At 39.0% G+C, this 11,121-nt stretch overlaps 4 protein-coding genes across 4 annotated transcripts; 3 read left to right on the plus strand and 1 right to left on the minus strand.

Moving 5' to 3' along the window:
- The first annotated feature begins 198 nt into the window (after nucleotides 1-198).
- Nucleotides 199-1,551, plus strand: Prosalpha2 (proteasome alpha2 subunit). Its single transcript, XM_065475556.1, has 5 exons — nucleotides 199-338; nucleotides 518-594; nucleotides 659-772; nucleotides 878-1,175; nucleotides 1,233-1,551. The coding sequence occupies exons 1-5, from the start codon at nucleotides 298-300 to the stop codon at nucleotides 1,405-1,407; spliced, it is 705 nt and encodes a 234-aa protein (XP_065331628.1). The 5' UTR covers nucleotides 199-297; the 3' UTR covers nucleotides 1,408-1,551.
- Nucleotides 1,552-2,541: 990 nt separating this feature from the next.
- casp (Fas associated factor casp) lies at nucleotides 2,542-6,854 on the plus strand. Its single transcript, XM_065475679.1, has 12 exons — nucleotides 2,542-2,746; nucleotides 3,187-3,255; nucleotides 3,317-3,530; nucleotides 3,588-3,771; nucleotides 3,823-4,015; nucleotides 4,074-4,296; nucleotides 4,352-4,497; nucleotides 4,549-4,703; nucleotides 4,847-5,024; nucleotides 5,076-5,432; nucleotides 5,489-5,566; nucleotides 6,042-6,854. The coding sequence occupies exons 1-12, from the start codon at nucleotides 2,708-2,710 to the stop codon at nucleotides 6,120-6,122; spliced, it is 1,917 nt and encodes a 638-aa protein (XP_065331751.1). The 5' UTR covers nucleotides 2,542-2,707; the 3' UTR covers nucleotides 6,123-6,854.
- Nucleotides 6,007-7,812, minus strand: LOC135934143 (GATA zinc finger domain-containing protein 1-like). Its single transcript, XM_065475684.1, has 4 exons — nucleotides 7,461-7,812; nucleotides 7,175-7,383; nucleotides 6,875-7,115; nucleotides 6,007-6,383 (listed from the first exon to the last, which is right to left on the minus strand). Exons 1-4 carry the CDS (start codon nucleotides 7,558-7,560, stop codon nucleotides 6,208-6,210), a joined length of 726 nt encoding a protein of 241 aa, XP_065331756.1. The 5' UTR covers nucleotides 7,561-7,812; the 3' UTR covers nucleotides 6,007-6,207.
- Nucleotides 7,813-7,898: 86 nt separating this feature from the next.
- LOC135934140 (trafficking protein particle complex subunit 13) lies at nucleotides 7,899-10,788 on the plus strand. Its single transcript, XM_065475680.1, has 10 exons — nucleotides 7,899-8,067; nucleotides 8,125-8,293; nucleotides 8,351-8,435; nucleotides 8,493-8,617; nucleotides 8,713-8,830; nucleotides 9,403-9,499; nucleotides 9,855-10,057; nucleotides 10,107-10,207; nucleotides 10,258-10,411; nucleotides 10,522-10,788. The coding sequence occupies exons 1-10, from the start codon at nucleotides 8,025-8,027 to the stop codon at nucleotides 10,621-10,623; spliced, it is 1,197 nt and encodes a 398-aa protein (XP_065331752.1). The 5' UTR covers nucleotides 7,899-8,024; the 3' UTR covers nucleotides 10,624-10,788.
- The last annotated feature ends 333 nt before the right edge of the window (nucleotides 10,789-11,121 follow it).

An 11,121-nucleotide genomic window follows, 5' to 3' on the forward strand; every position in this document is an offset into this window, starting at 1 on the left:
AGTGCTGCCATCTTTGGGGATCAAAAGTTTCAAGTAGATTAACCGGTTTTTTAACCGGTAAGTAGAATACTGCACTACCTATTTCCTGCTGCATAAAGCATGAACTAGGCATTTAAATATTTTTAATTTACAACCCCCATGTAAGGTTCCTAAAAACTTTATTGTTTTCAATTCAAAATGAACATCAAAACATATCAATGCCAATGAACTACCGGTTAAAATTGTAAAAAAACCGTCATATTTTGTTCGTCGGCAAAATCGTCAAACACCAGCCAGCTCCAAAAGCTGTGTGTAATCATGGCGTCAGAGCGGTACAGCTTTTCGTTGACAACATTCAGGTAAATCGAAATATTCTAAAAAATATGCCTAAACACTAACTGACTGGCAGTAAGCTTCATTTTTTGACTAATTAAGGCAACGATTTAGGAATATAGTTTGTCTCCGCTCTACGTAGTTGCAGAAATATTTAAAAACTAAAATCGGTTCCCCAGTGATGACATGGTTGTTTTGATTCCAGCCCTTCGGGCAAACTTGTCCAAATTGAGTATGCTCTGGCAGCAGTTGAAGCTGGAGCCCGTTCTGTTGGCATCAAAGGTAAAGTTTGATTAAACAATCTTAAATTAATATTGAAATCCCAACTATCACTTTTATTACCAAGCTTCCAATGGAGTCGTCATTGCCACTGAGAAAGTGCCCAAATCCATCCTTGTTGACGAGCATAGCGTTCACAGAGTTGAGGAAGTTTCCAAGCACATTGGAATGGTCTACAGTGGTAAGTTTGAAACTAGCTTAAATTTGTTATCAGCATGATCATAACTTTCATAAAGAGTCAAGATCGTTGTTAATATGTCCACTGACTTTTAACTAAATTTTTCAGGCATGGGACCTGACTACCGTTTGCTGGTGAAAACTGCCCGCAAAAAGGCACAGCAGTATTCGCTTGTTTACCAGGAAGAAATCCCCACGGCCCAGCTAGTGCAGAGGGTAGCATCCGTCATGCAGGAGTACACGCAGTCTGGTGGGGTGCGACCATTCGGAGTGTCTCTGCTCATCTGCGGCTGGGACAACAACCGACCATACCTTTTCCAGTGCGACCCTTCAGGAGCCTACTTTGCCTGGAAAGCCACTGCCATGGGCAAAAATTACATCAACGGAAAGACTTTCCTGGAAAAGAGGTGAATAACTGACTCTAATGTGGCGTCCCTATAGATCTATTTTTACTCTCTTTGCAGATACAATGAAGACTTGGAATTGGAAGATGCTGTTCACACAGCCATTCTCACTCTGAAGGAAGGATTTGAAGGTCAGATCACCGCTGACAACATTGAGGTGGGAATTTGCGATGCCTCTGGCTTCCGCAGGCTGGACCCTAACAGCGTTAAGGACTACCTGGCCAACATCCCCTAAACGCTGGGGTTTTGTGATGTAAAAGACTATGCCTTCATTATAAAATGTTTGTGTGCAACTCTTTCTATGTTAGCGCTTGAATTATTTGAAAACTTTCATCAACGTTATAAGGAATTTGGTTAAATAAAGTCTCGACTCCCTTAACAGTACCTTTTACTCAACAGGTTGAATTTAATTGTTTAAGTCATCTATAATTTTCTTTAGTTTGTTTGAAATAATCCCTTTAAAATGTCAAACTGACGACCCTAATAACTTGATATCTATGCTCTTTTGTATTTTTACCAAAAAAGAAAACACTTTAGTGTAATTTTACCTTTCAAAAGCTGATATTGAATTAAATGCTTAAAAACAGTTATTAGTAGAGTGAACAAGATTAGAAAACAGCAAAAGCTCATCTAGTTGATTCAGCTGCCTCATAGTGTTACAACTGACAATGAGACACTACTTGTGTGTGCATAGTCATGCTTGATCCACTTGAGTATCATGATGCTAACTTGACAGGCATGAAACAAATGCCGGGCATTGCAAATTTTGCTGGCCCTCTTATTAACCCCCCTTTAAATCTATTATGCATATTAACTGCGGGATTTAAATTTTTAATATTGAATAGTTCAACTCTTTTGATATATGAGCGACCCCCCTTGAATATAGAGCAGATAAATCATAAAAATTTGCGTCTCATGTCAGTAATATTATTTTCTCTTTTTAAACGAGGAATTATGACAACTATATATGTGAGTAAATATGGCCAGATGTCAGATGGATAAAATATATTATTATTATTTGTTAGTATTTTTAGAACAATCAGAAAAATATTGAAATTGAATTTTCTACATTTTTTCAATACTATAATATATGTACTGTGAAATTTATTGTTGCATTATTAATTTTCGATAATATTACATATATTATTATGAATATTGTTGAAAAATATGTTTAGTTAACTTTATTATTTCTCTCTTATCGTTGCACTCATTTTTATAATAAAGCGCACGCCATTAGAGCGAATTTAGTATAGTGCACAAGTCTGTCGTTCAGTCAAGAGGCCAAGAGTGTTAAGAGGCAAAAGACACCCGTAATCTGCATGAAGACATAGAAAAAGGTTTCGCGCCATTTATTTCTATTTCTACCGAGCAAAAAGCCAGCTGGATTTGAACAAAAGCGAATCGACGTTGGTATTGGACGCGACGGACAATGGCAGTCTAGCTAGCAAGCGAATGCAAGATCACGATTATACTGCTACATGACTACCCGAGGATCACGCGCTTTTATTGATTACGTCTAAACAAATACCTCCAAAATGTCCGAAAATAGGGACGAAATTCTTCTGGACTTTCAGGTGAGCATTTCAACCATGTTTATTTTTCCCTGTGAGCAAGCAAAGAGCGTTTGGAATCTCCTGTGATTTTGCTCTTTAAACTTTTCCTGAGTCACCTCAAATGTTGCACATGCCACTCAAACTTTATATCCTCCACACGTGTGAATATTTTGAGTTAAATTCAGGGGCTACAAACTCCAAATTTTATCAGGGTTTCATTATTCATTTGGAACTAGTGTTGTTTGTTGAACTTTCTCTCACGCAGTTGATGTTTACCCATATTTTTACACAACACAACCACGCAATTTATGTTTACGCAATGCTGTATTAGAGCTCTAATAGATTATTCTGATAGCAACAAACTTTCGTCTACTATTTAATTGATTAGATTGCGGGCAATGAGTAAATTATTACATAATTATATGTTAACTAGTAATACAACAACTCCTTCAATTTTTTAGGCATGTACTGGTATTGAAGACATTGGTGAAGCTTTTTCACATTTGGAAGCAGTACAATGGGACCTCTTAGTACGAGTTTTGAGCTGTTTTTAATTTGTTCATTGATTATTATATTGTTTTTAATTTGCAGAAAGCTATTCAAAGAGTAATGCCTCAAGACTCGCAGACTCTGCCTTCAGAGGCAACGGATGATATTGAAATGATTGAGCCAGCGTTACCGTCAGCATCAACAGCTCCCAATGTTCCAGGCCCTTCAACATCTTCAAGCTCAGATAAAATAACGTTTCACATCACTCACGGGGAAGAGGAAGTTGATTTTGTTCTATCTAAGAAGGACCAAATTGGTAATATTTTAATTAACCTTTGTATCTCGTGTTTAACAAAAGATTTATTCTTCTTAGAATGTTTGAAGAAACTAGTGGGGTCTAAATTCAGTTTGCCGTGGTGCAGAATTGATCTTCAGGGATGGAGGCGACCTCCAGCATCAGACAAAATAACCTTCGGGGACCTGCGGTGCCCAGTGTTTGTGCCGCTAGTTGTAGTTGTGCTCGACCCCTCTCCAGATACAGCCTCAGCGTCTGAAGAGTATGTATTTTTCCCTTGATGAAAACAAATATTAACGGTTGACTCTTTCAGAACAAATCTAATTGAGCGGCTCACGCAAACCTTTACACTGAACATTACTTGCGAGACTACAAAGAAAAGCTACAATCTTAAATTTCCTGGAAGCAGAACTATTGGTGAAGTGAAGCACGACATCTTTGAGGTGACAGACATTCCAGTCAGATATCAAAAGTGGAGTGGGTGGCCATCCTCAGTTACAGATCGGGTATGGGGTAGTTAATTTCGCATTCCCTTAATCCTTTCATGGTTGATACCTTTTACAGGTCACGTTGGCTTGCTCTGGGGTCGTTTACCCTGAACACAATCTGACCCTTTGCAGGCAGCCTCCCGTAAAAGAAAGCAAGAAGCAGAAGCAACAAGTTGTGTGTATCGACGACAGTGACAGTTCTGTTGGCGATTATGAGGATGCTTCTGAGTCTTTCAATGGCGATGATGATATGCTTTACATGGGGAGCGTAGAGACCTCCAGAAAAGTTAGAAACCTCAGTAAGACTATAAGTGTACGCTATGGATTGGTTGTTTCAATTTTTGTTTGATGCAGTCCCTGAAGAGGTACACGATGAAATAGCTGGGTCAATTTCCTTTATGGAGGAATATGTTCATCGGTATGGTGAAGCTCACCCACTGTTTCTGCAAGACACCCTTGGAGAGGCCGTCAAGGAAGCATTTAACAAATCAGCCCGCGAGGTAAAAAGGTTTCCGCTTCTCTTGGAACTGGTATTAAGTGGTTTGTTGTAGCGGCGACCTCTGGTGATTTACATTCACCACGACGGAAGTGTCCTTTCCAATGTGTTCTGCACGCAAGTGTTGAATTCGGAACCAGTTATATCCTACCTGAGTGAGCACTTTGTAATTTGGGGATGGGATTTCACCCACGAGCAGAACAAACAGATGTAAGTGTGAAATTGATCAATTTTCCTCCACATTCACATTTTTTGTACACGTATGATGCTCATGGTAGTCAATAATTTTGTTTTAAACCAAAGTATTCAATCAAATCATATTTGAAGATATTTAACAGGGAATTATTTTGCAGGATGCTACGTGCAGCTTCTCAAAGTTTAGGACCCATGGCAGCAAATCTAGTTCGAAGCATCGATCTAGAGCACATGCCAGCGCTTGTGGTCGCTAACAAAATTCGGTCTTCAATTGAAATTGTTTCTGTTATGCACGGACACCTAGTGGTCAATGAGCTTATAAGCAACCTGATGCAGGTAGGTCAAGATGCATTTCTAGTGAGAAAGATTAATGTTGCGTCATTGTAGGTTCGTGACAGATTCCTTGAGAGCCAGCAACAAGAGATAATGGAGGAGAATGAACGCATGGCACGCGAGCGAGTCCTCAGGGAGCAGGACGAAGCGTACCAGGCTTCGTTGGAAATTGACCGCGCCAAAGAGGAGGCGAAGCGGGCGCAAGAGGTTGCCAAGGAAAAGGAGGAACAGATGCTACAATCACAGCAACGGCAGGAAGCAGCCAAAATGGAGGCGCGCAAGGCCGAGGCCAGCTTAAGACTGCCGCTGGAGCCACCTGACATTCCAGGCGACAACATTGCCAGAATCCGGTTTAGAATGCCATCAGGAGAGTTCCGCAACAGACGTTTTGATGCTCACTCTCCATTACAAGTAATACAATTGGTTCATTAGGAGGACTATTTTTTATAATTTTACATGTGTTTTAGGTGGTGTTTGACTTCTTGCTCGTAGAAGGCTATCCTTCAGAAGATTACAAAGTCCTCTCAAGCTGGCCTAGGAGAGACGTAAGCACATTATTTTCTTTTTCTTGATATTATGCTTGCTAATTGCCACAAAATTTGAACATCAAACTTACTAACCCTGGTGAAAGGCTTTTTATAAGGTTATGAAATATCGCTGTGCACGCAAGTTTACAAATATTTTACTTGATAATATCGCATACAGGCGTAACACCAATATTTATAACATTTTCCACGTTAAAGTTACTATGGAACATGAGAACTTCAGGTCAATAGACTTGTTATCAAATGCCATAAATATTTATTAAGTAGAATTTGTTTCATATCTCCAGATACTGGAGTCTTAAACGCTGTGCTATCATACAAAACTCTAGTTTCTTTATTTATAAATTGTCGTTTTGAGTTGACTGTCATTTCAAGGAGCGATTCCATCAAAATTATTCAAAGGGTTATTTGATAAATATATTAAAATTATGCATCAGGTGTTACAAATCTATAGATGTGTAATTTTATTTTTCAGCTGACATTATTAGAGAGCAGCCAAACCTTACAGCAGGCGAGGTTGTGCCCTCAAGAAACTGTGATCTTAGAAGAGCGATAAGAAGTACTCAATCCTGCACCCGTATCTCTCAACTTTCCTCTCTTTCCGTCGCTATTTATTCATCTGACTGTAATTTATTTTGCAACTAACTCTTGACTGTTGAGTCGTCACAATTCCCACCAACTCTGGTCCAGATGAAACCAGTATCAGTCGGACAGCGAGGGGTTCTGTAAGGAGCGTTGAGCGGCTTGAAATACTCGGGAGACAAGTGCATCACAAGCTGCATGCATTCCAGCTTCCGTGGCACAGTCTCTTTGATGCCTGAAACCATACACATTTCTCTCCATTACTACATGGAGGTAATAGTTTGTTCTGCAATGGCTGCATCAGATTCTATTTGTAACAGCTTTGATTTGTCGTTAACGTGACCAGACGCAGAACTCAATTGTATTTTAATTTGTGTTCTGTGAAATTCTCACTAAATGGGTATTGTTCCAAAACGTCAAAAGTGCTCAGGCCTTGTGCTGAGCCTGATTGGGTGCCTTATCAGTATGACCATTTGGACGTCTCTTAGAAGTGCGACATCTTCATTAACTGCATTGATTTGTGGGAACATATCTTTTTGCATTGCAGAATGATCTATCTGAATTTTAAATCCCATTTTATGTCAAGAGTTGGTGAAGTAAATGAGTAACAACATAGCACTGCAAATCTGCTGGAATTATGTTCCAGATTTTTTTTTTCGAAAAGACATAGTGTTTTGCTAATAAAATAACTCAAAACCGAACCAAATTGTGATTTTATCAACTCACCTAAAGTGTATTGAGTAGGGTCGAAGTCGGCATCGCCTGTTTCTTGTGTTGGAATCAACCACGCTACAGTAGCACTTTTTTCATAGTTATGATCTTGCATCAGTCCAGTTATTTGAGCAAAGTACATGTCATCGTTTTCATCTACCAAGCTGACGACATCGCCAATTTGGATGTACTGTCCTTTGACGAAAACGAATGGCTTTGTGCTGCTTTCTCGAATCAAGTTTCCGAGCCTTTGAGGCTGAAATTGAAAATAGTTTGAGCAATAACTGTCTAAGTTGTATGATCATGCAATTATACTGGTCGTTTTAGAAGTGTCCGTCTGCCTCTGCCTTTTGGCAATATTGGACGCGTGGAAGGAATACCACTCATTAGTGGCTTTATTAAATTGCTTCTTGTGTTTCTAACTGATTGGTTCTTAAACCCATCACTGGACGAATCCAAACACCTTCCACACACTTGTTGCCCAGCATCGCTTTTTCTCATTTTCCTGCTGCACCTTGGACACCCTGAATCAAAGAATGCAGTAATAATTATTAATACAGACGGTCGCTGGAGAGGGCTAAATTTATATTATCATACTAACATTTTGGGCCTTGAGAGTCGGTCGACTTGGTCCTTGCAGATCTTCGTGGTTCAAGAGGAACAATATCGTTGTCCTCGGTCAGTTCAGATGGAGATTCCATTTTATGACAACTCGAAAGTTTTTAATTTTTTGACTCTGCTAAGTCTACCTTTTATAATAGCGGATAAACGCTGAGCTTCCGCCAACAACAACCACTTTCCCCAGGGCTACTTTCTTGCTATGTTTTTTGGTAATGGGTAACGCTAAGCGTTTGCGCCTAAGATCACTCTTTGTTTATTTCGGATTAAGTATTTCATCCTTTCGAAGAGTCCAATCTTCTGTCCAGCCAAGCGGCCCAAGTCTCAACTGGTCTCAACACTTGTGCGCTCTCTGTTGTCATTGGATGGAACCATGGGTGAAGTGCAAATAATATTCCAACTTCCACGCCCACGCCCACACCCTCAACCGCCCTCAACCATCTGAAGCAAATCAAGAAAACAATACACACAGCAAATTCACTCTACTGTTGATTTCATTGATTCCTTACACGATTTAAATTAGAAGCTGCCAAATCTAAACTTACAGATGGAGGCTAGAGAAAAAAATGAGCATCCACTTTCCTTGAAAGGTTTGAATTTGCCCTATCCGCTCCTAAGATTGAAAATGTAAACTCTTTCTCTAACAGTGATGAGGTTGACTCGGCCAAGTTTGTTTAGTTCTATGGTCGTGACTTGTGAGCAAGGAGACGTTCCAGGAAATTTGTTCACAAATGATCTTAAAAAGGACCTGACAGCTGTCACAGGCTCGGAAACACTCGCTGTAGGACAATTTTTACTGCTGCCGCAGAGTTTCGGGTATGTACGCGGGTGTTTATTGAAAACAATTTTAGTAATTTTATAATTATATTTAAGGAATCTTTATTTGGGTGAGACATTTTCAAGCTATGTTTGTGTCCAGAACAACAGCTCTGTCACTGTCAAGGATGTTGCAGTCAAGGTCAATGCAGAAATTCTGTATGAGGTGTTCTTAAAAATTTGATTGTTTCTTTTTTAGTCTGACCTACAAACAAGCTCTCAAAAGGTATCTTTATCAGCTATTCGCGCTCCTCAAGAACTTCAGCCAAGACACACTGTTGATGAAGTGATTCATCATGAAGTTACGGAATTAGGAACTCACATGTAAGGAAAATAATAAATAAACCAAGCTTTTAATATGTTAATACACATTTTCCATTATCTATATAATTATTTAAAAAACAAAAATCAATTTTCAGTCTTGTCTGTGAAGTGAGCTACACAAGCACTGCAGGTCTGGCAAAATCATTCCGAAAATTCTTCAAAATACAAGTGCTAAACCCACTGAACGTCAAAACCAATTTCTACAATGCAGAGGTAAACTTAAAACTTCTCTTTTATTATTACGATGACTGTACAGACTTAACAAAAATCTACAGCATGATTTTGAGAGTGGTCATTGGTGGGTTGAATGAGTATTTTATTTGCATTCCTGTAACTAACAAACCTTCTTCAAAACAGTATGAAGTTATATGCAAATAAAATGGTTCATGATGTGTCAATAGCACAAGTTTGCGAATATAAAGTATCTATTTATATTATACATTCATGCAAATAATTTTGATGGTGCTGACTGAAATTTTTTGGTGACCTGCTTGCTGCATGGACAGGATGTGATTGTAAGTCAACTTCTCGGTCTGTACCAAATCAAACTATACATCGCTGTTGTTTTACTGTAATCTCCTGGACAAACACTACTTCACTTAAATCTTTTTGCTGGTTTCTTTAGTGTGATTTGAACTTGTGTTCTATTTAGTTTGGTGCAGGTTTGTTGATTTTCAGCCTATTTAGTTGTCCTATCAGTTTTATAATTTACCTTCTCTGCATCTCTTCTGCATCACCCAATGTTGTTACTAAGTAATTTTCTCATATTGACTATTTTATTTCAGTCTGATGATGTATACTTAGAAGCACAAGTCCAAAACATGACTGCGGGACCAATTTGCTTGGAGAAAGTGCAACTTGAATCTTCAACAGCTTTTACTGGTATAAAATTAAAATTCTCTTTCACTAGAGATTTTTCAAAATTCATTGTTTGCGTATTTCAATGCACTTTTGTATATTTATACTATTCATACCATGATGAAAAATTGTAATCTTCATTTGCACAGTTTGGCATTAATGGCGCCCACGTCTCAGATAAAACTGCTGCTCATTTGTATATAATATAGCGTGAGCAATTTTCATTAGTGATGGGAGAAACGAGTTTTCCCTAAAGAAATGCATTTTTATTTTCTTGGGGTCAATGGAAGGCAGTTTGTGGTTTTGTGTAAATGGAGCAGGTTTTGCAAGATTGAGGTAAACACAGTTTTATTAAAATATCTGCGGTTCTTTGTTTCAGTTCGATCACTTAATCAAGTAAACGGTCGGTCAGTTTTCGGATCTGTGAATGTTGTTCAGCCGCAAGCATGCCGCCAGTTTCTTTATTGCCTCAGTCCCAAACCATCATTGGCAAGCGCAACAAACATCGGCAAACTGGACATTGTGTGGCGGTCCAACCTAGGTGAGAGGGGCCGGCTGCAGACTAGTCAGCTACAAAGAATGGTATGTTCAAGCTTCACTGCTGAAAATCTCCTCCAAAACTGTGTCACAGATTCCTGAATATAGAGATGTGAGAATTACTGTGATCGAACTGCCGAATATGGTTTATATTGAAGAGCCGTTCACATTTACGTGCAAACTTTTCAACACAAGGTGTGTCACCAGAAAAATTTAATGAGTTGAAAAGTAATAAAGATTTTTAGCGGGAGGAAAATGGAGCTTACTTTGAATCTCCACACGACAACGCCTTGTAACCTTGTTTGGGCAGACATTTCTGGCAAGCTGCTCGGAACTCTTGAGGCTGCTGCATCAAAAGAACTGACTCTCACTGCGGTCCCATTGGCTACTGGTTTACATGTGAGTACAACCTGTTATGTTATTTCTTTTGAATTGTCTTGATGAAGAAATTTAAAGATGTATCGGTCGAGTGAGTGAATATAATTGCAGAAATTAAACGTTTGTTGCAGAATATTTCTGGAATCCAGCTCAAAGACAGCCTAAACAAAAAGACATACGACTACGATGAGCTTGCTCAAGTATTTGTGGTTCAAAAACCAGTCGCGCAGTAACCTTTCTTTTAAATTTATTGTTATGTAAGCGGATCTCCTCAGAAAATTAATGTAACCGAGGCATTGGAATCATGTCACGCTCTTTAGAACGAAAGGCGCTGTATGACAATTTCTTACAGGAAACCTATACTTTTTCAACAAATATATTATTTTCCTCGTTTTAAATTCCTTGTTTTACTTCTTTCGCTATTTTTCCCACCTCTCTTTCAGCGGAAAACAGCAATAAAATAACACTCGGTCGCGGACAAATTTAATGTAACAAAATTAATATGATACGCCTAATTTTGGATAGAAAATTATAACGGCGTGCTTTGTTTTCCAGTCGACAAGTTGGTTGAGGTTATAAAAGTTAATTGTCGGTGGCCGTCAAAAGGAGCACCGGGTGTGTTGATTATCTATCTTGGTTGTGGGAACAGTGTAGAATTTCCTGTCCGGGAGTGGATTTATTGGTGCAGTTCGCACACACAGCCGGGTATCACTGCGGGCTGGGGCCACCTC

The sequence above is a fragment of the Cloeon dipterum genome, chromosome 1, assembly GCF_949628265.1.
Source record: "Cloeon dipterum chromosome 1, ieCloDipt1.1, whole genome shotgun sequence".
Classification (NCBI taxonomy): Eukaryota; Metazoa; Arthropoda; class Insecta; order Ephemeroptera; family Baetidae; genus Cloeon; species Cloeon dipterum.